This window comes from Sinohyriopsis cumingii, chromosome 15, assembly GCF_028554795.1.
Source record: "Sinohyriopsis cumingii isolate HCF-2022 chromosome 15, ASM2855479v2, whole genome shotgun sequence".
Taxonomy (NCBI): Eukaryota; Metazoa; Mollusca; class Bivalvia; order Unionida; family Unionidae; genus Sinohyriopsis; species Sinohyriopsis cumingii.
In genome coordinates, this window is record NC_142975.1 from 10,133,016 (window position 1) to 10,160,312 (window position 27,297).

The following is a 27,297-nucleotide window of genomic DNA, read 5'->3' on the forward strand; positions in this document are numbered from 1 at the left end:
AAAAATGTTAAAGTATTGTCGTTCCGACGTGGACATTTTACGGCGTTGATGTGGAAAATTTCGAGAACTGTTCATGGAACACGGAGGGGTCGATCCTTTGAAAGAAGCTTGCACCATTGCCAAAGCGTGTTCCTTAGTGTACCGCCAACGATTCATGCCTGAAAAGACCGTGGCTGTCATCAGTCCTCAAACGACCCACTATGTCAAGCGTCAATACTCGGTCAAAGCCCTACGTTGGTTACATTACTTGTGCGACAAGGAAGACAAATGGATTCAGCATGCCCGCAACGGAGGAGGCGAAAAGACCATCGGAACGTATTCGGTCGATGGCTGGGACTTAGAAAACCCCAAGATCGTGTACGAGTTTAACGGTTGCTTATTTCACGGATGTCCCGTCTGTTACCCTGACCGTGGCACTAAAAATCAGTTTTTGCAACGAACCATGGAAGACTTGTACCAGGACACTTGTCAGCGACGCCTAAAGTTAGAACAGCAAGGATACCAAGTGGTGGAAATGTGGGAACACGAGTACGATCACCGTTTGAAAACCGATCCCGAGTTTAAACGCCTCGTGGAAAGTTACCAGTTCATGGACCCGCTGAACCCGAGGGATAGTTTGTACGGAGGAAGGACCAATGCCACCTGTTTGCTGTACCAAGCCGACGAAGAGAAAGGAGAAGAAATCAAATACTTGGACGTGTGTTCGCTGTATCCCTACGTGTGCAAATATTGTCGCTTTCCTGTAGGGCACCCGCAATTGTTCACGGAACACATCGACCTGAAAAACATTCGACAATACGAAGGCTTGATCAAGTGTAAAGTTTTGCCTCCCACGAACCTATACCATCCCGTCTTACCTCACCATTGTCAAGGCAAACTGATGTTTCCCTTGTGCCGTACTTGTGCCGAAACGTGCAACCAGGACCAACCTTGCCATCACAGCCAGGAAGAACGTGCCTTGACGGGAGCCTGGGTCGGCGTGGAATTGTTCAAAGCTCTGGACATGGGATACCAACTGTTAGAAGTGTACGAAATTTGCCACTTTCCCAAGACACAACAGTACCACAAGGGTGACCCTACTCAGAAAGGCATTTTCGCCGACTACGTGGATGCCTTTTTGAAACTGAAACAAGAAGCCAGCGGCTATCCTTCCTGGTGTCACAGTCCCGAAGACCAAATACAATTCAAAGAGAAATACTACGCACAAGAAGGCATCTCTTTAGACCACATCGAAAAAAACGAAGGCAGGCGATCGTTTGCCAAAGTGATGTTAGATTGCTTGTGGGGTAAAATGGCACAACGACCGTGTTTACCCAAGACGGAATATTTGACAGAACCTTCCCGCTACTTCCAGATGATTCACGACAAAACCAAATACATGAAACACGTGGACGTCGTTCGAGAGGATTTGATCTTGGTCAATTACGAAGAAGATCTGGACTTTGTACAAGACGACCCTTTTGGAAATGTCATCATTGCGGCTTACGTGACAGCTCATGCTCGCTTAAAATTGTACGAAGCTTTAGAACTGTTAGAAGAACGCGTCCTGTACTTTGACACGGACAGTTGCATTTACATCCATCACCCGATTCAACAGCACCCTGACATCGAAGGAGACCGTTTAGGAGCCTGGACAGACGAGCATCCCGACGACAAGATTCTAAGTTTCGTCAGTGGTGGTCCCAAAAATTACGGCTACGAATACCGGGACAGACAAGGAGAAGTGCACACGACGTGCAAAGTGAAAGGACTGACTCTAAATCATCGTACCAGTCGAGTGGTCAACTTTGGGGTATTGAAAGAAGCCTTGCAATCGGGAGAGGATGGAAACTTTAAAGTGACCACTTACCAACCGAACAAGATTGTACGTTTACCCACTCACCACATCGTCAGTCGACCCTTGGAAAAAGTCTATCAAATTGTATACCAGAAGCGAGTGCGACTTCCCAATCACTTCACCTTACCGTACGGTCACGTTGGTATTGGTCTGTATATGAAAAGGAACCCTAGGCAAGATCGATAGTTCATTGTTCATTGAAGTAACTTACCATGTCGTTGACGAAGAAGAAACCAGATTGGTTAGGAGTCAAATGTTGGACATCACCGAGACCAGGGTTTTGTGGCTTGGACACAAGAGGTGGCCCAGTATGCAAGAGAGTTATTCAAGGAAAAAATTTACTTTTCAACCTGTGTTAGTGACGGTGCCAGAAGAACCCGTCACCCAGGACAGGACTGTCGTGGACAGGCCTGAAAGACCCTTTCGGGAGGACACTTGTGTGACCTTACCCCTACTATAGAACTGGTTAGAACTTTACCCAAAACATGTTGTACAGACACTTGTGTTTATTCCACGTTCATGGTTATCATGTGCCTTTTATTCTTGTACTTAAGCCTTTGGCTTTTATGCATTTTTGTCTTTCGTATTCATGTTCGAAACATTCAATAAACGTGTTCTGAAAAAGTATATAAACTCTTGTCTTGTTTGTTTTTCGTGTCACAAGTGACATTTCTCACACCATGGCTACCTCTGCTGTCTCTGCTCCCTCTTCCTCTACTGTCAAAGTCATCGACGAACACTTAGATCGTGCCAGTTGGGAGGCTTTGTATCTTCGCCATCCCTTTAACATGCTCATTGCTGGACCTAGCGGTTCGGGCAAAACCGAATTCGTCAAACGTTTGATCGAACATAAACATCATTTGATCGATCGACCCCCTCAACAAATCGTGTGGTGTTACAAAGAGTGGCAATCGGCGTACAGCCTCTTGCGAGAAAGTCAAGGCGATTCCATCGTGTTTGTGGAAGGCATTCCTAAAGAAGACGACGGCATCGTCTCTGACTCCCGTTTAACCCATTTGGTCATTTTCGACGACATGTTAGGAGAAGACGAAGAAGAAATTAAACTGTGGTTCACGCGCAAAGGGCATCACCGTAATGCCAGTGTCGTTTACATCACCCAAAATTTGTTTCAACAAAGTAAAGCCCATCGCACCATCAGTCTCAATGCGCATTACATGGTCTTGTTTAAAAGCCCTCGAGATAAATCGCAAGTGCAAGTCTTAGCCAAACAGTTAGGAACGCCTTGGCTGACTCAGGCGTACGACGATGCCACTCAAACTCCACACGCCTATTTATTCGTCGATTTGAAACCTACGACTCCCGAGGATTTGCGATTTCGTACCCACTTGTTTCACCACTGGTGCCAAGACGGAGGGCCTGTCCTGTACACGTCTCCGTCCTCGACTTCATTTCACTCCCCATAAAAAATCTATAAAAACCTCAGACCCTTTTTCGTCTGTCTCACTCTCAGTGCGAATATGACGTCCCTTCACTCGCATCTTCCCGTCAAATTGATTCGTGCCTTGTATGGCATCAGTCGAGAAAAAGATCCACAAACACGAGCTCGTGTCTTAGAAGCTAGTCTCAAAGAAGTCTTACGATGGTTCACGGTGACGGCACGTCAATTACTCCAAGGAATCATTCAGATTCCTCATCAAACCAAACGCTTTTTCGATCGAAACAAAGTCGCTTTGGTCCAACTGGCCGATCCCCGCATCGACACTCAAACCAAAAAACAAATCATTTTGAAACCTGGAGGGAGCGATACTCTAGGAGGGGTCATCATTCGCTCACTCTTAAGATGGGATCCTAATGCCCCCAAAGTTCTCCCCAAGACAAAAGTCCAACGAAGCCCCAAGAAGAAAAAGACCAGGTCCCCAAGGAGAACTTCTCCAGTGGCAGGACCCTCCTCTGACCAGACACCACCCCGGAAAAAGAAAAGAAGCCCCCAGAAAAAGAAAAGTCCACAGAAAACTAGTCGCAAGAGAGGCACTTCGGCCAGGACGCAACCTTACACTCGCAAACCACGACCTGCCACGGCGGTGACTGCGTCTCCGGCAGCTTCACGTTTGTCCACTTCTCCGTTAATGACACCCAGAACTGAAGAGTACTTGGAGACGTTGATCACACCAAGAACTTCTCCGTTGATGACCCCCAAAAGAACTTCCCCAGTGGCAGGACCTTCCAATTTAGTGGCAGTGGCTGCTGCTCACAAAGTACCTTCTCCCAAAATCAAAGTTCAAGAAAGATCGGGCATGTTACAAAGTTTACTGGATTTGTCCAAGCAAGAACTGGCTCGATTTAGTCCGTTGCGTACACCTGCACGACGTGTCATGCCTGTCCTCAAACTGATACGACGTAAAGACAATCAGTGGCGACGCGTTCCAGTATAAAAAAGGCCTGTGACCAAGTCGGGTATCAGTGTTTTTTCGGTGCTCCTGAAGACTCAAAGATGTCACCCTCCAGAAAACCCCAAGGAAAGAAAAGGAAAGGACTGCCACCACGTTTAGCCAAACATGGGGACATGTTATCTGTCCTGTCCAAAGCTTCTCCACCCCTACGAAAAAAACTCATTCAAACGGCCTCCAAAGAGGTCATCGATACCGTGTGCGAATGTTGTTTGAACGTTTTGAAAGGCACGATCCCTTTGTCCAAACACCAGAAACAATGCTTAAGCAAACATCGTCACGTTCTTCGCCAAATGGTTCGAAAGAAAATTCCCATTCGTCAAAAAAAGAAGATGTTAGTGCAACGTGGAGGTATTTTACCTCTCTTGTTAGGCCCCATACTGAAAGGAGTCTTGGGAACCATGTTGGGAGGACTGGTGGGAGCAAGATAAAAAGGCCTTCGGAAGTCCCAAGATCTCAGAATCGACCCCTGACAACCCCATGGAAGGACAAAAACTAGCTTTAGTGCCTTACAAACGATGGATGGAATACCATCGCTGGCAAGAACAACGCACCCCGCATTTACCTCCCAATCCCCATTTGAGTGAGATGTCCCAGTTACAACACGAATTGCAGTCCTTGATGGATCGCCAAGATTTGTCCGAAACAGAAAAATCGCAAAAGTACGGTCAACTCTTGCAACGACTGCAACTCTTTCACCAGAAAGCTTTAGACGAAACAGCTCTACCCACTCTGAAAGATTTTAAGACCTTGATGAAAAGTCCAGCACCATCACCAGTACCAGTACCACCAGTACCCGTGACCAAGACAGAAAAAGGAGAAGAAGAGGAAGGGTTTCAAACTCCACCAGAAAAAGTACGCAAGTTAACAACACCACCTACCTCCAGAATTGGATGGATTAAAAAGATGATGGCCACCCCTTCTTCCTCACAAGAGAAAAAGAAAGTGAAGACAGAAGTGAAGACAGAAGTGAAACAAGAACCGATATCCCCCGCTCAGACATCCTTCTCCTCTTCGACGCCTATTGCTGGCCGCACACGCAAAGCCTTGCAATCCAAGAAAATACCCCAAGAGAAAAAGAGTAGCATCCTCCAAGAGTGGGTGTCTTATTAACACACCAACCAACACAAAAAAAATGGAAAAAGTCTTAGCCAGCATTTACTACGATCCCTCGCATCCTGCAGGTTACGCAGGAGTTCAAAAATTGTATCGTGCTGCCAAAACTCGACTGAAAAGTCTCCGTTTACCTCAAGTGCAACGATGGTTACAAGAACAAGCTACCTACACTTTACACAAACCCATTCGACGCAAGTTTGCCAGAAGTCGCACCCGAGTGGAAGGCATCGATCATCAATGGCAAGCCGACTTAGCCGATGTCTCTCATTTGGTCAGCTACAATCGTGGCTACAAATATTTGTTTTGTGTCATCGACGTCTTTTCCAAATTTGCCTGGGTCGTGCCCTTGACTTCCAAATCGAGCAGCGAGTTAGTGCGAGCCCTGCAACGAGTGTTGAAACAAAGCGGTCGTCACCCTCTTCGATGGCAAACGGACAAAGGTACCGAATTTCTGAACCAAGCTTTCCAAAAAGAATTAAAGAAACGTGACATTCATTTTTTTACCACCGAGAATCCCGAAACCAAAGCCAGCATCGTGGAACGTTTTCAACGCACTTTGAAAGAACGCATGTGGAAATATTTTACGCATCACCACACTCTGAAGTACATCGACATCTTACCGCACCTGGTGCAAGCGTACAACCAATCTTACCATGGAAGCATCGGACGTGCCCCGCAAGACGTGACTCCCGAGAACGAAGTGTTGGTGTTTGAGCGCCTGTTTGGTACGTCCCCGACGAGGGCTGTCCCCGAGAAAAGTGGAGAGTTGGCCGTAGGAGATTGGGTGCGCATTGGCAAAACCAAACGCACTTTCGACAAAGGTTACTTACCTAACTGGACGACCGAATTGTTTCGCGTCACTGGACGAGTGCATGGCCGTCATCCTGCCGTCTATAAATTGGAAGACATGAACGGAGAAGTGCTCAAAGGAACGTTTTATTTGCCCGAGTTACAACGTGTCACCAAAAAAGAAGACGACGTGTACGACATCGAAAGCATTCTCGAACGCAGAACCCGTAAAGTGGGCAAACGACGTGTCAAAGAAGTCAAAGTACGTTGGAAAGGATATCCGCCCAGTTTTGATTCTTGGATCGACGCTTCGCAAGTCATCGACTATAAAAAGAAGTGACCATCATGCCTTTTCACACAGCAGACGCAGCTACGTCGACCACTCCTCCTTCCCCTAGTTCTTCTGTGCAAGATTTACAAAAACAACCCTTGTGGGTGTGGTGTGGAGAACGTGTGCCTAAAACGCAAATCGTCTTTTTCTGCCAAATCTTCGTGGTGTATTGTGTCATCGGGGCATCCATCGCCAATTTGAGTTTGCAACAAGGAGACAAACAATTGTGGACCATTTTATTGAGCAGTTGCATCGGTTACCTGCTTCCTAATCCCTCCCTGAAATTCACCTCGAACGGGAACCCCGGGAACCTTGTGTCCAGTGCCAGTGCCAGTCACCACTTCAATCACAACCAGAACCCCATTTTAGACGGAGACACGCCTCTGACGTCCAGTAACCCCTCGGACAGCCACAGAACTCTGGAATTATGAGTCACCAAAACCAATTTTACTTAACTTTACCCAGTGACAGTTCCATGGAGGTGTTTCCCAAGAACACGTTGTGCTGTTACACGGCCAAATTACCTCAGGCCATCCAGTTAGATCACGAAGCCCATTGGGAAGTGGCTTTAGTAGAAATGATTCACCCGACCCAAGTCCTCAATGTCCTTCCCAATCAAAATTTTTTTGATGTGGAAGTTCATGACGAGCAAATGCAACAGTGGATAGATAGCAATGTCAAATATGACAAGAAAACCCGTACACAAAAGTACACCACCTATCACTTGTTCATTCCCCCAGGCTATTATTTTAGTGGTCAACATTTGGTCAGCACCATAACCTCCAGGTTTAATGTCGTGTTTCTGAAAGCTTTGGAGCATGTCAACAAAAATGTCACCATGGAGTACCACAAAGCAGCTCGTCGCTTCTTGATGAAATTTGAACGAAGTAAAATCGTGTCCATTTTATTTTGTCCTGAATTGTTTGACATGTTGGGCGGAGACATGGACATGAGAAAGGCCATGCTCAAGAAAAACGAATTACCCATCGTTTACGACAACGAGTCTTTTAGCAAGTTATTTCGTGCCCCGGTAGAACTGAACCAAGGACTGAATTTGATGTTCGTGTATTCCGATGTGGTGGAGTACAACGTGGTGGGAAACACCTCCGTACCGTTACTGCGTGTCATTCCTTTCAAAGTGGATTCTGCCACGAACGCTGACGAGGAAGGTGGAAACACTTACCACGTCCACCGCGAATTTGTCCATCCTCACTATTTGCCTGTCAGTAAGTCGTATTTGGACACGGTCAACATTGCTATAAAAGGAGATCTGGGACAAAATATTCCATTCACCAAAGGAAAAGTAACGGTGAAACTCCATTTTCGAAAACGGTTCTCTCACGACTCGTAAATAAGTCATGTATCCAGTGTACCGAAGGGTTGCTCGACAGCGAGGACACGGTTTAGGAGACATGTTAAAATCGGCCTTTCGTTCGGTGGCCCCGGTGTTGAAACCGATGGTGACACGCGGATTGCACGCCTTGAAAGATGCGGCACTGACGCAAGGCAAAGAATTTCTCCAAAATGTCATCATCGACAAACAAAACCCTAAAGACGCCTTCATGAGGGCAGGCAAAAATGTCTTGCTGCAAACGGGCAAAGACATTTTAGGCCAACGAGAAACACCTATAAATGCCCTGCACGCTACCGAGTCAGGCATTCAGCAAGGACAAGGCAGAAAGAGACGACGAAGAAAACACCCTTTCACCAGACTTCAAGCGAGAAAGGCCAAGAAAAGAAGAACCGTTCGAGACTTAGATGTTTTCGATTATTGAGAAAAGAGACCAAAAAAATGATGCACCGAGAATCTTGCGCTTGTTCCAAGACGGAACTGGATCTGTTTGCCATGCCCCCCACCATGATGACCATGCAAGAATCCCAGTGGGTGGAATTTCACCCCGTCTCCTCACTGACCGATTCCGCTCCCATCGAGTTTGAAATCAAAGGACAGCCCGAAGATTACATCGATCTGAATAGCAGTTACTTGTACCTGAAAGTCAAAATTCTAGATAAGACTGGAGGTGCTATAGACGATGAAGCAGTAGCTCCCGTCAACAATTTCATGCATTCCTTGTTCAGTGGAGTGGACTTGTACTTGAATAACAAACTGGTCAGTAGCAGCATGGATACTTACCCTTATCGTGCCTACCTGGAAAATCTCTTGACGTACGGAATAGATGCCAAGAACACTCATCTCAATGCCTGTGTGGTATGGGAAGCTCACGAACCTACCAAGTTTGAAATATTGGAAACTGATGAAAAGAAAGACAACAATGATGGATTTGTAGAACGAAGAAAGAGAATCACGGGAGCCGACACAAGTTTAGAACTGATGGATCGTTTTATATTTGGACATGTGGTTGCAAGAAAAGTATTTGCTGAACGGGGTGGATGTCCGCCTGAGACTGAATCGTAGCAGTGCCGCTTTCCATTTGATGGCTGATAGTGACGGTTACAAAACCAAAATCCTAGAAGCCAGACTCTACGTACGCCGTGTGGAAGTGTTACCTAAAGTGGGAAACGACATCAGTCAGACGTTGAGTAGAACGACCGCCAAGTATCCCATACGACGCGTGGAAGTGAAAACCTTCACCATTCCCAAGGGACAGCGATCCATGATCGAAGATCATCTGTTCCAAGGACAGTTACCCAAACGTTTGATCGTTGGTATCGTCGAGAATACAGCCTTCAACGGAGCTGCCGAAAAAAATCCTTTCTACTTTCAACACTTTGGCGTGTCCAAAATCGAAGTCAGTCGCGACGGCAAGACCTTGTGTACCCGACCTTTCGAACCTGACTTTGCCAAGAAGAATTACTTGAGATCGTACTTGTCCCTGTACGAAGCCACCGGACAGTTAGGAACCAATACCAGTCACGGTATTACGTACGAGGATTATGCAGGAGGCTACGCTTTGTGGGCTTTCGATTTCACTCCAGACCAAGGCAGCGACGAGGGACATTTCCACCCTATAAAATCCGGCCAGATTCGTGTGGAAATTCAGTTTAAAGACCGAGACCCTGATGAAACGGTGAACGTCATCCTGTATGCAGAATTCGATAATACCATAGAAATCAACAGTTTGAGAGAAGTCATCCTAGATTACTAGAAACCATGGAAGACTGTTATCCCTCTTTACCTAGTGGAGAAACTTTTAGTGTTGGATTATTGTTAAAAAATGTTAGAGTTCTTGTTGTTTAGTGTTAAGTGATTTTTGAATAAAAAAATGTTGTCTTTTGAAAAAAATTGTTTGATGTTATATTGTTGGATTATTGTTAAAAATGTTAGAGTTGTTGTTTAGTGTTAAGTGATTTTTGAATAAAAAATGTTGTGTTTTGAAAAAAAATGCCTTTGTCTTTTGTTTAGCTATAAGAATGTTGGATTGATGCTCTTTCTTTTCTTACTATCCCTCTCATGACACTCACTAAACGTTGCGGCTCAAAAACCGTGTGGGGGATGTTTTCCTTCACGTCCGCGCTTTAACTTTAAGAACCGGGTTGTTTCCAGTCTAACCATCCATTGTCGACTCATCCTCCTAAGAAGATGTGCTCCAAACTAGCTAAACTCAACGAAGCCTACGTGAATTTGCATAGGGTCAGACACAGTCTGATACCGAAGCCAGAAGAAATAGAGAATGTGAGAATGTTAAAAATCACTGAAGACCTGATAGAAGAGCTCTTCAGAGAAGAAATGAACAGGGAAAAAGAAGAATGGACAGAGAAGTACAGACTTCAGAGACAGCAGCAACAACAACAACAAGAGCAGCAGCAGCAGCAACCTGAACCTGACAGAGGCTTTGTCGATTGCCGTATCGACACCAAAGAGTTCTTCTTTTCTTTCCGAAGAAGCAGACCTATCGCCAGAAAGTCTATCCTCAGAGGACATCGCATTCTTAGAAACTAAAAAAAGAATGCCATAGCAAACAAAAAAAACAGCCCTTTTCAGGGCTACCCCAATACTCTAGAAAAGAAATAACAATCGATTTGCCAATGTGTGTAGGTAGAGTAGTGTGAAAATAAACACTAACTCTTTTTTTTAAAAATGTGAGGGTATGTGTTTGTGTGTTAGTAAGTGCTTAAGTAAGTTGGTATGAATAGTAGATTAAAATCATGTTTTTTTTGATGTTTGAGGTGTATATTTGGAGTTAGATTGGATTGCTTTGCGTATGTGGATAGTCTAATGAAGTGATTTATAAAAAATTTTAAAATAGTGATGGGTAGCATAAAAAAGTGAGTGAGTGTTTCTTTTAGGTCCGCGCGTTGTTGTTTTTGGTCATGATGTAGGTAACATCAATTTTATGTTTTTTAGGGGGATGTTTTCCTTCACGTCCGCGCTTTCACTATAAATTGAAACTCGCTGGGCAGTCTAGCTACCCTTGTTGATTGATCAACACCAAAAATGAACACGAGACTGTCTAAACTGTTGGAACGTCATGTGCATCTGGAATATGCCAGGCGCCTGTTGAATGAACTGGCCGCGGAAGCCATTGTGGAGGAGGGAAGGATAAGTGAGGAGGAGGAAAGAAGAAAAAAAGAAGAGGAGGAGAGAAGATATAAAGAAGAAGAAGAAGAGGAAAGAAGATACAAAGAGGAGGAGAGAAGAAACAAAGAAGAGGAGGAGGAGAAGGAAAAGAAGAGAAGAAGAATAAATTTCAGAATCCCAGAGAGCGAAAATTGGGATTCTGAAGCGACATATCCTGCCTCTGCTCTCTCCCCCAAAAAAGTAAAAAGTAACTGGGGGATAAGATGTGTATGTGGCGCCAGGCCTGGAAGGTGCCACCATTAACCAGGTGTCCATGAAGTTCCAAAAAAACAGCCCTTTTCAGGGCTACCCAATACTCTAGAAAAGAAATAACCATCAATTTGCCAATGTGTAGGTAGAGTAGTGTGAATATAAACACTAACTCTTTTCTAAGATAGTGTGAGGGTATGTGTTTGTGTGTTGGTGCTTGTAAGAGCTAAGGTATGTTTGTGTGAATAGTAGATTATGGGTTTCTTTATTGTTTCTTAGCGTATGTGGAGAGTATAGTTTGGGTTTTGTAACCGCTCACGTACGATTGTGTGGATAGTAGATTATGGATTTTGTTTATTGTTTCTTAGCGTATGTGGAGAGTATAGTTTGGGTTTTGTAACCGCTCACGTACGATTGTGTGGATAGTAGATTATGGATTTTGTTTGTTGTTTCTTAGCGTATGTGGAGAGTATAGTTTGGGTTTTGTAACCGCTCACGTACGATTGTGTGGATAGTAGATTATGGATTTGTTTATTGTTTCTTATCGTATGTGTTTGTGTGTTTGTGTTTGTGTGTTTGTGTTTGTACCCGCTCACGTACGATTGTGTGGATAGTAGATAATGGATTTGTTTATTGTTTCTTAGCGTATGTGAAGAGTATAGTTTGGGTTTTGTAAGCGCTCACGTACGATTGTGAGGATAGTAGATTATGGATTTTGTTTATTGTTTCTTATCGTATGTGTTTGTGTGTTTGTGTTTGTGTGTTTGTGTTTGTACCCGCTCACGTACGATTGTGTGGATAGTAGATTATGGATTTGTTTATTGTTTCTTAGCGTATGTGGAGAGTATAGTTTGGGTTTTATTATATGAAATGAAAAAGTAGGGGATGTTTTCCTTCACGTCCGCGCGTTGTTTGGTCATGATCTAGGTAAGATCAATTTTACGTTTTAGGGGGATGTTTTCCTTCACGTACGCGCTTTAAGTATAAGAACCCACAGTATTCGTCGTTCAAACCATTCTGCAAAGAATAAAAAAGAAGATGGCTTCTAACCAAATGGACAAAATACAAACATTACAAGACGTTTTAGACAACTTAGGAATGATGGAGCAGATGTTGATAAGACTGGTTGAAGACCATTATTCCTATAGTCCCCATCGTGTAAAGATGGAAATTAATAACTTAAAAAAGGTAAAGGACAAGATTAGTGGTGTCATGAAAGAGATAAAGGAGGAGAAGGAGGATGAAGAGGAAAGAATAAGAATAAGCAAATGGAACGAAAAGATTGAAAAAGAAGAAGAAAATGAGAAGAGGAAGAAAGAAGAGGAGGAAGAGAAGAAGAAAGAAGAGCAGGGAAAAAAAAGAAAGAAAAGAAGAGAAAGAGTGTTGGAGATAAAATAAGAACTTGGTGGAGAAAAAGAAGAAACTAGAAGCAGAAGAAAACCCAAAGGCCCTTTTCAGGGCCAGCCATATTTCTCGAAAAGAGATAGCCTTTCCATTGCCTACCCCTTTTCTAAATTTAAATTTAAATTTAAATTTAAAAAAACTTTTTTAAAAAAAAAATTAAAAAAATCCCATATTCAATTCCCCTTGTCCCTAGACAAACCCAAACTCTATTCCCATGTTAATTTCCCATTGTCCCTAGACAGTCCCAAACTCTATGTTAAATTCCCATTGTCCCTAGAGTGACCCACGATTTTTCTCCATGTTAAATTTCCATTGTCCCTAGAGTGTCCCAGGGGTCTTTTTAATGCTAAGTCCCATTGTCCCTAGGGTATCCCACTTAACTACTTATGATAGTTTACACACGGGCGAGCAATGATATCTTATACACGGACAAGCATTGTCTTTTGTATCTATGATAGCTTACACACGGAAAAACTGTCATTTTTTACCTATTACCACTTATAAGCAGACAAACAATTTTCTTTTGTTTCTGTGAAAGTTTACACGCAGACAGTCAATATCCTTTCTGGTACCAATTATTGCTTCTGCACGAACAATAACTGTTCATTTGTAACGATGATTTATTGTTCAACGAGAAGTGGTGTGAGTTAAATTACTTTTAAAACTACAAATTAGTTCCTTAATTATTTTATTTTTTAGCCTGAAGCTTCACGAAGACTGGGGAACGACCCCGTCTGCTATTGACACCGCTTTGAGGGTTGCAGAAGAATACGATGTTCAGGTAAATTGTTAAGTTTCTCTCTTGCATCAAAACATTCACATATAAAATATCGATCAATTTGTTTGTTTAAGAAAGCTGTATTTAATGTACAGGTTTCGGACAGACAATTTCCCATAAACTTTAGTTGGTTTTCTCTGCATATCCGTTGCACTCCATTATATCCGTTCCTTACCAATGAGGATACAAAATTCAACTTCCGTTGCTTCTTTTAAAATATCATTAAAGAAATTCCTTCTATACCAGATGAAATGACATATTAAAAGCTCTGAATAGAAAACTTTAAAATCATAGCCATAATTGATATATATTTGTATGTTTCCCAGTATAGTCACACATAGTCATTCATGTCAAATATGTACGAATGAGTGTGCGACGGTACATGGTTATGTGCATGAACTTCTATTTTTATTTTTTATTACAAAAACTGAGGACCACATGGCAGATGGGTCAGCCATGACCAGATGTGTTATCCTCGCTAAAGATAGTTTATTATTATTATTAATATTATTATTATTATTATCACTCAGTCTAATGTTCTTGATTCAAAAGGCAATTTCTTCTGTAGTTTTATAGTTTGAAACATCCGTATTTCAATTTCTAGTTATGCACGCTTCAATAAATTAACAGTATTTAACATAAATTAGCTTAAAGTAGTTTGCAAATTAACCATTTGGTTAAGCTATTTGTTAACCATAGTCATAATCATGACTTGAATCACAACCCTTTGCATCTACGTTCGTACGTAATCCTTTGTGAACATGAAGTGTATTTATGCTTATTCTTTTCATCCTAGAACTTTCTCATTTTAAAACAGAGACAGACAAGACCAAGACTTAAGAGCATTCTTGAAAAGTAGGTTATGTTTTACGTGTTAACTTAATGTATTTTTCTGTTCATATGTAACAATTGTGCAATTTATTGACTGCGCTAATTTGTAAGTCATCGTGCATAACACATGTAATGTACTTCCGCAAAATCAATCGAAACGTCAATTATTTGTACCTATGTCCCTCTGTATCTTACGACTACATGGTCTTTAACTAAGTAATAGAAAAAAGCGAAAACCAACACGTTTACTAGCATTAGATAAATAATTTATTTCCCTTGAATACAAAGTGAAATATTGAAAGAACTTAAAGTATTGAGAAGTAAATTCCAACTAGTCCTAAAAGTCCTTTCACTAAAATAATTGATCACTTTGTAATTTCAATGAATACATTTTTAAAACGTCCTCTCAAATTAAAAAATAAACATCACACTAAGATTGATCCTACTTGGCAATTAGTAATTTTGAAGTAAACGTTTAAATAAAAATTTAGTACACCATAACATAGCCAGGAAGAGGGTACATTTCCAATCAAATTAGCAAATAACTTGCTTTTAGGACATCCTTAATTTCTAAACTAAACTAGAGTTTGAATGCAACATTTTAAGCATGCTTAATTCCAGCTCACGGTTATCTTAATATATAATTCAAAGTCAAAGGCAAATATTAGCTTTGTAATATGCTGTTTACAAGATGACAAGATATTATTCGTATAGGTCCTAAACTCTATTACTAGGTAAGCATACTATATAAATATACATAACATATAATCATGAAGAAAAGCCAATACACAACACACATTTTATATATATATATATATATATATATATATATATATATATATATATATATATATATATATATATATATATTGAAGGACAGACGGCAACCGTCAGACACACGACCAGACTTGGTTGGCAAGTGGTAAACGCTTTCTGAGTCTTCGTCAGGTAAAGTCTATCTAGGTCTTCGTCAATTAAAGTCAATTTATATTTACCATCTCGAACTTGTTTCCGCTTTATTACTTGTGAAAAACCTTACGGGTAAAACCTAATGTAACATAAGACTTTAATTGAAGAAGACCTAGATAGATTTTACCTAGGTGACTTCAGTTAATGATAGGAGACTATGCATATTAAATAATTTTGCTATCTTCTGAAATAATTTGTATCAGACTATAGCAAAATAGGTAACGTCGACCTGATATCAAGTTTGCGAGATAGCTAACACTGACTGTGTTTGTACAATTGTACAATACTACGTCATCGTTTTTAGTGAACTTGTCAACTGTTAAGTTTTTAGCTATAAAAAGACTCTCTTGGATCTCTTGTTTTCTTGTGTGTTTCAAAGTAATTCGTCAACCATAGGAATTTAAATATACGTCCTCGTATATATTTCTTAAGAGTAATTCTCCTTAGCCCAGTGTTTGGAGTAATGCTACATTACTCCCTTATATAACCCTTATATAAATAAAACCTAACCTAGTCAGTGCCAAGGTTTCTTGGAACAAATAATGTATATATCTAAGTTTCGAGAGGGTCAGCACGTTCTAGTGCCGTATATGAACAGATACGAAAACATAATTTTTTTGGGTGATGTGGAGGTGGCCGTGATAGTATGGGCACTGGAACGTCCTGGCAGGCGATATTTGTCTTATCTCGCATAAAGAGGTCCTAGGTTCGATGCCAAGCAGAAACCCAATATGGAGCGAATTATTGAAATTGCTTGTTTAGCGCTAAGGTGGCAATATTTGTAGTACTATTTGTGGTAATCAATGTCCCTAGACTCGTCAACCGTAGGGATTTAAATATACATCCTTGTATAATAATATAAATATATATAAGTATATAGTCTTAAGAGTAATTCTCCTTAGACCAGTACTTGGAGTAATGCTACATTACTCCATTATATAAATAAAACAACACCTTTGTGTTGGGTTACAATGTTGCTGATGGTCTACAGTTTGCGTTAACAATTAGCTCAGCAATTAGCCGCAAAATGTAACCTGACGGGTGAAGTAACCCGTTACATTGTGCGTAAGGCTATGGCATTGTAGGTTGTTACAATATGCGTTGAATTTTAACTGGTTACAGTTTACCTCAGGTTACATTTTGAAGTCTGCAAAACTACTGCCTACGCACATGTTCCTTGTTGTATCCTCCTTGGCAATCCTAGAGTATTCTTTCTTCTATTGTGTTCATCTCTAGATTTCCGGTTACTTTATTATAAAAACGAGAACCGTTCATGCATTCAAATTGCACTTTTATATTACGATGAAGATTTCCTAACTGCTATCGTATGATTAATTTGTAAGTGGAATATAAACTTGGAGAACGTATTATCATCCGATGTTATTATTTGTCTTTCGTATTCCACAAATGTTACCATTTTCATCAACAAAAATTAAGTTTTCATGTATTATATTTGGTCTGGCATGACCATGTAAAAGAGTATTTATAAAGCAGACCATAATGCAAGTCATGAACTTAATTCCAAAATAGATCACAATACATACGGATACGCTAAATGAGTCCGCCTGCGTGGAACAGACAATAGAAACATTCAAGGGGAGAACAATCCATACATACCATTCAGAGGGCGCTGGAGGTGGTCACGCACCTGACATCATCCGGGTTGTTAGCGAGAAGAACGTGATTCCGTCCTCCACCAATCCAACACGTCCATACACTGCCAATACAATTGACGAACATCTGGATATGTTGATGGTCTGCCATCATCTTGACAAGTAAGTGTGCTGCGTCGCCTTAAATTCAGTTTATCCAGATTTGTAGTTGGAAGCTCAAAAGAAGCACAAATTGAATTGAATAATGTAGTTTTGGTAGAAGAAGCTGCAATTGTACATATATCTTTCGCACCACACATTGACGTATGGATACTGTCCCTACTCAGATGGTGTCGACGCTGTCACCACACTTAGTATCATCTTTGGTGCATCTATCTTGTCAAGGAACTAAATTTTTCAGTTTTAATTTTAAATTATTTTCCAGAGATAAGAAATTAATAATTAAGCTTAAGAGACGAACCACATTTTAATTAAGACTGCTCGGAAGAAATTTCATTTGTTTTAGCAACCAAATATTCTTTACATAGTGCATAACAATATATTAAAAAGTTCCTTATACTTTTGACCTTCGCTTGTTTTACAAGAATATTCCGTTTTACGGTTATGTGGGGTTTTCCGTAGAACTAATAACTCTTCTGATTATTACTGAATACATTTTATTTTACTATATCTCTGATACATAAAACAGAATTATGAAATATCATTTTCAAGAGTTTTATAGCAAAACCTCTATATCATTTGGCCTCAACGTACACGGCATGTTCGTTTGCTTTGACCACTATCTACACTTCAACCAAACTTTTAACCGCTCCAGTGTCCTAGTGGCTAGAGCGTCCGCCTCGGATGCGGGAGGTCGTGGGTTCGATCCCCGAGTCATACCAAAGACTTACAAAAATGGCACTCAGCATCAAAAGGTTAGTGTTAGGACTGGTCGACCTGGGGTCAGGATAATGTGACTGGGTGGGACATCATGCTACATGTCTTCAGCGTGATGCCCCAGTGCTAGACATCACTGTAAACTGCCACACTGCAGACATCGTAGCGATATGGCTAAAAAAAATGGTAAAGCTACGTTAAAAATCCAAATCACACACACACACACACACACACACACAAATCATCCAAACGTTTAGGTACACTGCTTGTATATTAGACTCTCTTGCTTGGAGTCCATCTGTTATTAACATTGTCTATACAGAATACTTGCATCTCTTTCTGACAGCGCATGCGTATACTTGACATTGAGTAGGAGGAGCCTATTAGACCTAAATTTGTACAAGACAGTATGTGAGCAACGCTGCTTGGTGTTGACACGTATTAAGGCAATGTACCAATTTAGTATGATATTCTTAAATACAAAATATGAAAACAACATTTGCTTTGTTGCTATGGTTCCTTAAAAACAAATGCACTCTTCCCATACAGATAAATATTAATGGTCATACGGGCTCGACAAATAAGGACTTGCTTTTATCATCACACATCTATTTTGCTATGAGACACGTGAACTGTTCAAGAGCTTTATTAACCAGTATTTAATTATATCTCTCGAATATCGGAAATAAATGTTCTTGCGATTGTGGTGGGCCCCAAAAAGTATACAGCTAGATGTAATTCACATTTTATTTTGTCTATAAGATACGTACGGAAGAGCTTTACGAACCTTGATCTGTGTGCCATGTTTCTTGGAAAGATGCTGAGACTTGATACAGTTCATGAATAGACTACTGCTGTTATCATTCAAATTTAAACTCAACTTTTCCATGCCCATTTACTATGTACCTTATAATGGCCTGAACAGCCAATCACAATTTTAAAAGCAATTTTCCTCGTGAAAATTTAAGAAATTTCATGCATGTTCAAATGATGATCACAGTGCACAAAATTACATTGTAAGACATGAAGATATAAGTATGAATGGATCATATCTATCTTGAAGTTTGCTACCTTCATACCTATATTGAATGATGTGTCAACAAGAGAATTCGGACATTCACAAACCTGTGGCCTCTTTTGTTGGGAGGAATGGTAACTATGTTCGTGAAATCTTATGTGTTTGGAACAAAGTAAAGCATTACACACGAACCTTTCCAAGTGTTTTCTTGCTTTTAATTCATTCAGCTGTATATTTAGGGAAGATGAGATCTGTTCCTTGTCTACAAATGATCATGTTGACACTATATTCCTGATTGCTGCCTCTCCCTTGCAATAATGATAAAATCAATTTTTGCTTATTTTTTTTTACGGTAAGATATTTTATTATCGTTTATATCGCAAATAAAAGTCGTTATAATTTTGTATTGAAAAATGAATTTATAAAATATCTTTCAATGCTACTGTTATCATACTCCAGGAATCTGAAGGAAGATGTTGCGTTTGCTGAATCTCGAATCAGAGCAGAGACTATTGCGGCAGAGGACATCCTTCATGACCTTGGGGCGATTAGTATCATGTCGTCAGACTCTCAGGTGAGCTTCATTCAGTTTATGAAACCAGTTTCACTTCATACCAAGTTCGACAGAAAGGGACTCTGTTTGGAACATTATAGCCATTGACTCTTTTTAATGTCCCAGAGTAATTTAAACTACAAAAGTTAAGCATTGAACGTTGCAAGACCTAACTAAACCGATAGGCTGCCATTTGTTCCATTGTAGTCCCAAAGATAATTAATATTATTTGTTCTGATTTTTATCTGGATGATCCATTGACCTGGGAATAATGTTATTTAGTGTTCAGTCGGATGCAGAATCGACGTCCCAGCAGAATAGACATATTCGATAGATTCAGTTTATTGACCTTTGCTAAGAATTACTACGCTTACATATGTAATTAGCAGTGTTTTAGAAGGATAAACTCCGATTATTTCATTTAATTGCAACTAATTCAGCAAATGTACCACATAATGGACACTAATTTTGCAATATGTTGTCTTCCAGTTGTGGATTGACAAAAATATTGTAGCTAAGTAACACGTAGTAAATTAACTGGACTTCATCGAAATGTAGTAAACATTATTGAAATGGATATGGAAATGATTAGTTGTAGTAATACGTTAGTGAGATACACCCTGAGTTCAGATTGCAATACTCTATAGCCGTATAATATTGAATTCAACTGAACATACACTTTATTCCAATTTATAAAACTGAAATAGATTATGGTTAGTAGAAAGAAATTAGATCTCGGTCTTTTTTTTTTTCTAGCTATGGCGATGTTTGGGTGTCTAACGATATTCACTGGCAATGTAATGTCTTTGAGAGTATTGTAAACAAAGTGATACTTGTTTGGACACGCTTGAAACGAAATACTTTCGTCTAAAAATACCGTTAAGTTCGGCCTTCATTTTCAAATATTATTAAAGCATTTTGTAAAACAGATTTATATATAACTCTAAATAAAAGATCGTTTGGATCAGATTTCCTAAAAGATTCGGAGTAAGTTACAAAATCAACCTTTCCGTAAGGAGATAAATAAAATTGCGGTTATAAATTTGACGACATTAAAATAATTAATGTTACGTAAGTGTGTCTATACTGCATTTTAACGGCCAGCTCTGGTCTTTTCAGGCAATGGGGCGTATTGGGGAGGTTATCTGCAGAACATGGCAGACGGCAGACAAAATGAAACTCTTCAGAGGGAGACTGAAGGAGGAAACTGTACGCTATTTTAAAACATATAACCCCTACAATATGGCATAGCATTGACAAAATATATTGATGTGCACAAAAAGTGAAGTGTAAAAAGATTGTGCATTCTGTTTATCTTGATGCTATGTCAGTATCGGTATAAAAAAATTCACATAATTTACAATACTGTTCTCCTTAATATGTTTCGACATTAGAAGTAACGGGTCTAATTAAAGGGGAAACACAATTTTTTTTTGATAAAACAAAAAGCTAGAGGTTTAATGTCACAAATAGCTTCTAATCATTCATTTTATAAACAACTTAAATATTTTATATTAAAATAAAGCTTTGTAATTCTGTCTTCCCATCCAAATACCTCCATTCGTATAATTTAACCATGCATATTTTACTTTTTTCTTCACGACTATACTTGTTCAAACAGGGGGAAAATGACAATGAGAGGATTTTGAGATATGTTGCCAAGTACACCATCAACCCCGCTCTTGCGCATGGCATGGCGCATGTTATTGGATCTATTGAGGTGAGCGCTCTGAGAGAATATAATTTTGATTTCAAGTATTAATTATTCTATTTGTTTAAGGGACCATAATCAGTTATTTGATTAACTGAGTTTGTAGTTATCGTGCCTCACCTCTAAACATTCAATCTAATTTACCTGTCTTGAAATTACCTGTTTATCATTTGATTATTTATACACAGCTTTACAAAACAGAGTGATCTATGCAGAAATTATCTCCGGAAACTATTCCATATTGATAGCGTTTTTGATAGCAAGCTTAACTTCATTTATGGAGCAAAAGACAAAATTATTGGTTGGAGTGGTAATATAGCTCCATTCAGGGATTAATTTCAGTGCAATAAAGTGTGTATTTTGCATCAGTTTAGTAACAGCTGCTGATGTTTCCACAGATTGCAGATTCCCTTTGTTTTTATGGTTCTAGGGAGATAGAGTACTTGAACTGAATAGCAAATTTCCATACTCAACATGTTTAGTGTTAAGTTTCAATCCGGCAATACAAGTCATTCACATGCGCACTTTATGCATTCACAATATTTGTTGGGGGGTTGGAGGGTGGGGAGGTGGTTGAGGGAGTGAAAAATAGATCCTAACTATATTTCATATATCCTTGAAAATAAATAGAACCCCCCAAAATAGTAAAACAATTATAGTTTAATTAACATTTCTATTCTCATCCTTTTCAATGACGTGCGAATTTTTCCATAAACTTTTGTAGTCACTATGATGTAAATAGAACAAGTATAAATATAATATACCTTTTAGCGCTCTGTTTGACATATAAAAGCATTTACTCAGATAAAGTGTACAATTATGCAATGAGATTAATTTAGTCCTGACTGAACTTTAACATGTAATTTGAAAACATAAGAACCCCAAACATTCCAATCAGTTCATTCGGCTGGCTTTACATGCGAATAGGCATAATTTAAACCTAAATTTCTGATACTGTGAATATTTATGATTAATTCAGGTTGGTAAACTAGCTGATTTAGTTCTGTGGAGTCCAGGTTTCTTTGGTGCAAAACCAGAAATAATCATTAAAGGAGGACAGATAGCGTGGAGTCAGATGGGTGAGTAAAGTTTATATACACGAAAGGTCATAAATGTGGAATTTACATATTATTTAATATTGTTAACGTCTAGAGATATAATTATGAAACAAATAAAATTTCAATGAATCTGTTGTGATGGTTGGTAATAATAATAATAATAATACTAAATGATGATGATGATGATGATGATGATGATGATGATAAATCATAGCTTTACATCTTTTCTGTAAAAACAGTCAAGTCACTTTTATTTAATTACTCTTTGTAAAACGATGTTTGAACATTTGTTTGTAAGGGTAATAATGCAAAGAATTCTTAATCGTCCACGCTAAGAGAACCCCTGGCGTAAGTTCCCAGGACTAGATTTTATACATGCCTTAAATTAGGTCTCGCATAAAGACATTTGATTGACAAATTTCATTTAAAGCTTAAATTTTAACCAATTATATAATTATATTCTAGACTTAAATTTAAGTACAGACTTAAGTTCTTTTATGAAATTAAAGAAGATGATATAATTTTGAATCGCTTGAATGTAGAGTGCATGGAATTATAAATGTTGAGTGTCCCAATTAGTGAACGCCTTTATGAGAACTCTTAACATGTAAAAGTAATACTAACTAGAAAGAGCATTGAGAGTGTATAGAAATTCACAGAATTTCGAATGTCTCATCTAGAGTGAAAATAATTTTAAGTGTTTATTTTCACAGATATCTGCATGCAAATCAAAATAATGTTTGGAATTTATTCCTAAGATGAAATTCATATTATTGCTATCATTTCATCTAAACGAACGAAGATAAGATAACTAAAGTGTGTTCTTTGTAAACCAAATCGGAGAAAAACCAATGCGGTTTTGTATATCCCAATCTCTGCATTTTATCTTTGGAGCATTAGAATGCTGCATATAGCAAGTGCGTGAATATTATTTCTCCTCTTTATACCATGTATACGTTGAGAATTGTATCTAAGGTAAGGAGCTCGAAGATACCAGTATAGTTACCATATCGTTTCGATGGGTAGCTACCGTTATTGATCAGTATTCAATCTGATATGTAACCTGAGGTCGTCTGATGATCGACATTTTTGTCACCAAGTGGAATCACGAACTGCCCACCTTTATGTTGCCAGTACTAGACCCAGAAGCTGAGCAGTGAGATTTCTGTCGATCATCGGCTACACCTTCCCTCCTACGGTTCTGATTCCCAGAGTAATTCTAAAGATAAGATCTCAAAATTTCAAAAATAGTTCTGATTGCGAAAGAAATTTTCAAAAGGTTGAAGCGTTCCCAGACCAATTTAAATAGCCCAGAACGTAAATATGTTTTCCCTGCCCCGACGGACACCATCTTCACCATCGCCCTTTTTTCTCCTTTCTTTGGGTGGGAGGCAGGGGAGGCACTTGGCTATAAGTATTCACACCTGCAATCAAATAGAGACTCACGTTAGCTGGAAGGTCAGTTCGTTGTCAAGGTGTACGAGGAAAGGTGGCATGTCTTCAATACATGTCGCAAAATACAATGACATGTTGCTTTTACAGCTCTAGAGGGCTCTGAGTGACCGAGTGGTCTAAAGCGCTCTCCGTTACGGATCACTGCCATCTAACCTCTGTCTGCGTGGGTTCGAGTCTCGGATTCGGCCAATGTGGGTATGTGAGAAAGCTTGCCAGTAGCTTCTCGAGGGTCGGTGGTTCTTTCCGGGGCTTTTCCGGGTTCTTCCTCCACTATAATACTGGCCGCCATGCATAGCCTATCGTGTGCTGAAAAACGGCGTTAAACCCTACAACAACAACAACAACAACAGCTCTACAGGTTTTGATTCCCCAATTAGCAAACATTTTGTGCGTCATCTTTCACATTCAGACACAACAAAATAAAAGATGTAGAAGATGATTACCTCATAGATTTACCGTCACACGTTTATCTAAGTAGGTTCCGTTACTTAGTGTTGTACCCCGAACGGCCTTCTCTTTGGTCCTATCATGGTTAATTTCTCCAAATTCATACCTTGTTCATGGCGCTATCATGATTCTATCCTATAACACGTGCTTCTTAATTGTATTGGGTTTGGCATGTAGGGTTGAGTGGTTCATGCTCCTTTGATGGATCCAAAACTTCCTTCAGTTTCTTACAGATGTTTTGGTTGTTTTACGGACACGACCAAGCTAGATGCGAAAAATCTTCTGACGTCAGCAGAAACGTCAACATTTTCATTCGATCCCTTTCCTTGCTAAACCTTTCGAAAGGAGCAGACTTCAGAACCCATTTTGCTGCTTAGAAGGTCGACTTTCAGTGTACCGAAAATATTCATCGGGTCCATCAGAAACTGTTTCTAATAGTTAAAGAGGAAACAGCACATCACCTCGCAGACCTTGAATCTTTCGATCTGGACATTCTGACCCATGAAACGACGAATTACATATCCCATAATTCACAACACATTTTAAAAAGACTCTCGACTAGCGTGGGTTAAGAATGCTATTGCTCAATCCGTCTCATTATTGAAGCTGTAGGCTGGCAGTCACTGTCAACTTACTCCAGCTTCTACCTTCGGGACCTAGCATTTCATAGAAAAGAGATAAATTTGATTGGTCCAGTGGCAGTCATCTTCACCAACCACAATAACTTTTACACATTCACGCTTCGAGTCCTGGTTTATGGCTTTCGCTTGATTCGCCAATGAAAACATGTTTGGGTAATAACCCTTGTTTCATCCTAGTTTAGGAGCATCAAGCTAACAATATGTTGTCTGAGTTTATTAATCGGTTGTGCTACACCGTCCATTAGGAGAGTGATACCTGTATCTTCTTGGGGATTACTAAGGATACCTGTATCCTCTTGGGGATTACTAAAGTATAGGTAGAATGCTAGCATCCTATGAATAAATTCTTCTGGCGTATTCGTGATTGGATATTTTATTCGACTCATACAAAGGAACCTTTCTTGTTTCTCTACGAAAACTTTCCTGATTACATTGCGCATAAACTCTTCCTTGCCTTCCCGCTAATGGATGCACACATTTGGCTGGTCCAGTTGCAGTTTGATGTGCCGCTCAATCATAAATTGAAGAAAAATATCCTGAACACCAATAATACTAATAATAGGCACCAAGCGGAAACAGGGGAGGTAATTATAATTTTATCTTGGTGGAATTCCTACCAGTCAATTATATCACTTAAAATTATATAGCTCTATAATATAGTACAAAGAAAGGAAAGCTATAAATGTTCGTCTTTCTCTAGAGAGAATTAGAGTCGCCTGCAGCAGGAGTTAAAATTCTAATCTGGTACAAATTCTCTGAGAACCCTAATTTACAGGGAAAAAATCCTTTGAAATAAAATAGACTACAACAGATAGGAGGTTTTGACACTTTCCTTTAACTGTTTTCTGTAAACAGGGATGCCGAACGCATCCATTCCTACACCAGAACCCGTCAAGCAGAGAAAGATGTTTGGAGCCTACGGAAAATCAGTTGGTGCACACTCTATTGCTTTTGTGTCTCAGGTAAACAAAATATCCACTCCCCAAGTGTCACTCCTTCATATATATTCTCTATTTTAATTTTTACTTACATTATATTACGATCGATAGTAATATGTTTATATATCGATTTTGGAGTCTGACAGAAATCTTTAGTCCGAAAACATCATTTTCAGAAGACATTTCGACACTAATGGTAGAGGATCATATTATTACTGTTTCTGTATGGAAAATATGAACGAATTTTTTTTAATAGTAATACTGCATGACCTTTGCCCTTGAATCAACAGTATAAGCCATGTAATACATAATCTCACCGAAGAAAGAAAATCCATTTCGTATCCTGCAAAACTTGATATAAAACGGCCAGATCAAGACTGCATTACCTACTGTGTGTATATACTAAAGTACAAAGTATATATGTATTATCTTATTTGTATTTCTTTTATCTACATATATGTTGATTTGATTAAACAGGTAACAAATTATGCGCAAATCATAGTATCTTTACAAAACTGTGTTCAGGCTTCCTTAGACAAAGGTCTGGTGCAGAGATACGGACTGTCGAAACAGGTCACGGCTGTGAAGAAATGCCGAACAGTCAACAAAACAAGTATGATAAGGAATAATCTCCTTCCCAAACTTACAGGTGAGTTATTATTTGATTATGTACCAACATATTAGACTTCCTAACCATTCTGGAGATAGAGGAATGAAATGTACCTCTTTTTAAGGGTTGGATTGAGTAGCGTATCAGCCGTAGCTTTCATGGCTGCCACACTATATGAAGTGAAATGTACAGAGATTAGGATTAGAAGCACGCGGCTCTTGTTGGAAAAAAAAACTTTAAAATGGTATTATATAATATCTGGCTGTATCAACCGCAGGATATCTATAATATATGGTCCATAGTTGAATAAATAAACTCTTGACGCAGGGTTTCCTCCTGACGAATTTTAAAAAACATTTAATATAGTTATATTTTGGTTGTCTATGTACAATATCTACTGTAAAAAAAAAATTATTCTACACGTATAACTGATGTGATAATATGGTCATATTCGTCAGCTTAAATGGATTTTAAATAACTTAATGTCATTTCTACTGTTCTAACAGACTGTCAAAGAGCACCGGAAGTGATTTCATACCTTTTTGGAATTATTATTTCTTAAACGTTCGTAAATAGAAAAAATACCACGCTGGATTTATATAAACGAAGAAAAATATTTATTTATATTCTAACGAAACGAATTTATATCACTTGAAATGGGATGGGGGGGTCTTCTTAATATAAATATAGAAACACTTGATTACGACGATATTTGCTGCCATTAGTTAAAATTAAGTTTTGGCATCTACCTTCTTGGTCAGATTTTGGAAGATACGAGGAAGTATTTATTTTATGGAACAGAAAGTTTGGACAAACTGGATCCGGTACATATTTTTCAAAATGTATTTCGTCGGTGATCTGAATATGAGTTCATTGGTGCGTGAAATTTTACACAAAATAAAACACCGTAACTATTTTAGGCGTTTTTGACAAAATGTGTGTTCTTGCCATCTTTAAGTTTATGATGTTACATTATTATTACTTCATTTTTGACTAGGTCGTTTGGCCAGTTTTTTATTTGTTGGTATTGTTAAGCTACGGTGAAATATATTGATATCATAGGCTTTGGTAACTGAAAAGGTCAAGTAACCCAATAAAATCGGTACGTGTTTCCAGACATTTGGCCCCAAACGGCTACAGGTATTGGAATGTCTTGATACCATCGTTTTTGTCTCGCCTGCAGTG

At 39.3% G+C, this 27,297-nt stretch overlaps 1 protein-coding gene across 1 annotated transcript in view; it reads left to right on the forward strand.

Moving 5' to 3' along the window:
• LOC149781248 (uncharacterized) overlaps positions 1-27,297 on the forward strand; it is a 117,369-nt gene that overhangs the window by 85,603 nt on the left and 4,469 nt on the right. The window contains exons 15-22 of the mRNA XM_089934725.1: positions 13,314-13,395; positions 16,723-16,967; positions 19,159-19,273; positions 20,372-20,461; positions 20,874-20,972; positions 21,943-22,042; positions 25,420-25,526; positions 26,028-26,151. Of these exons, the coding sequence (XP_089790851.1) occupies positions 13,314-13,395; positions 16,723-16,967; positions 19,159-19,273; positions 20,372-20,461; positions 20,874-20,972; positions 21,943-22,042; positions 25,420-25,526; positions 26,028-26,151 (962 nt within the window). The remainder of the gene's footprint in view (positions 1-13,313; positions 13,396-16,722; positions 16,968-19,158; positions 19,274-20,371; positions 20,462-20,873; positions 20,973-21,942; positions 22,043-25,419; positions 25,527-26,027; positions 26,152-27,297) is intronic.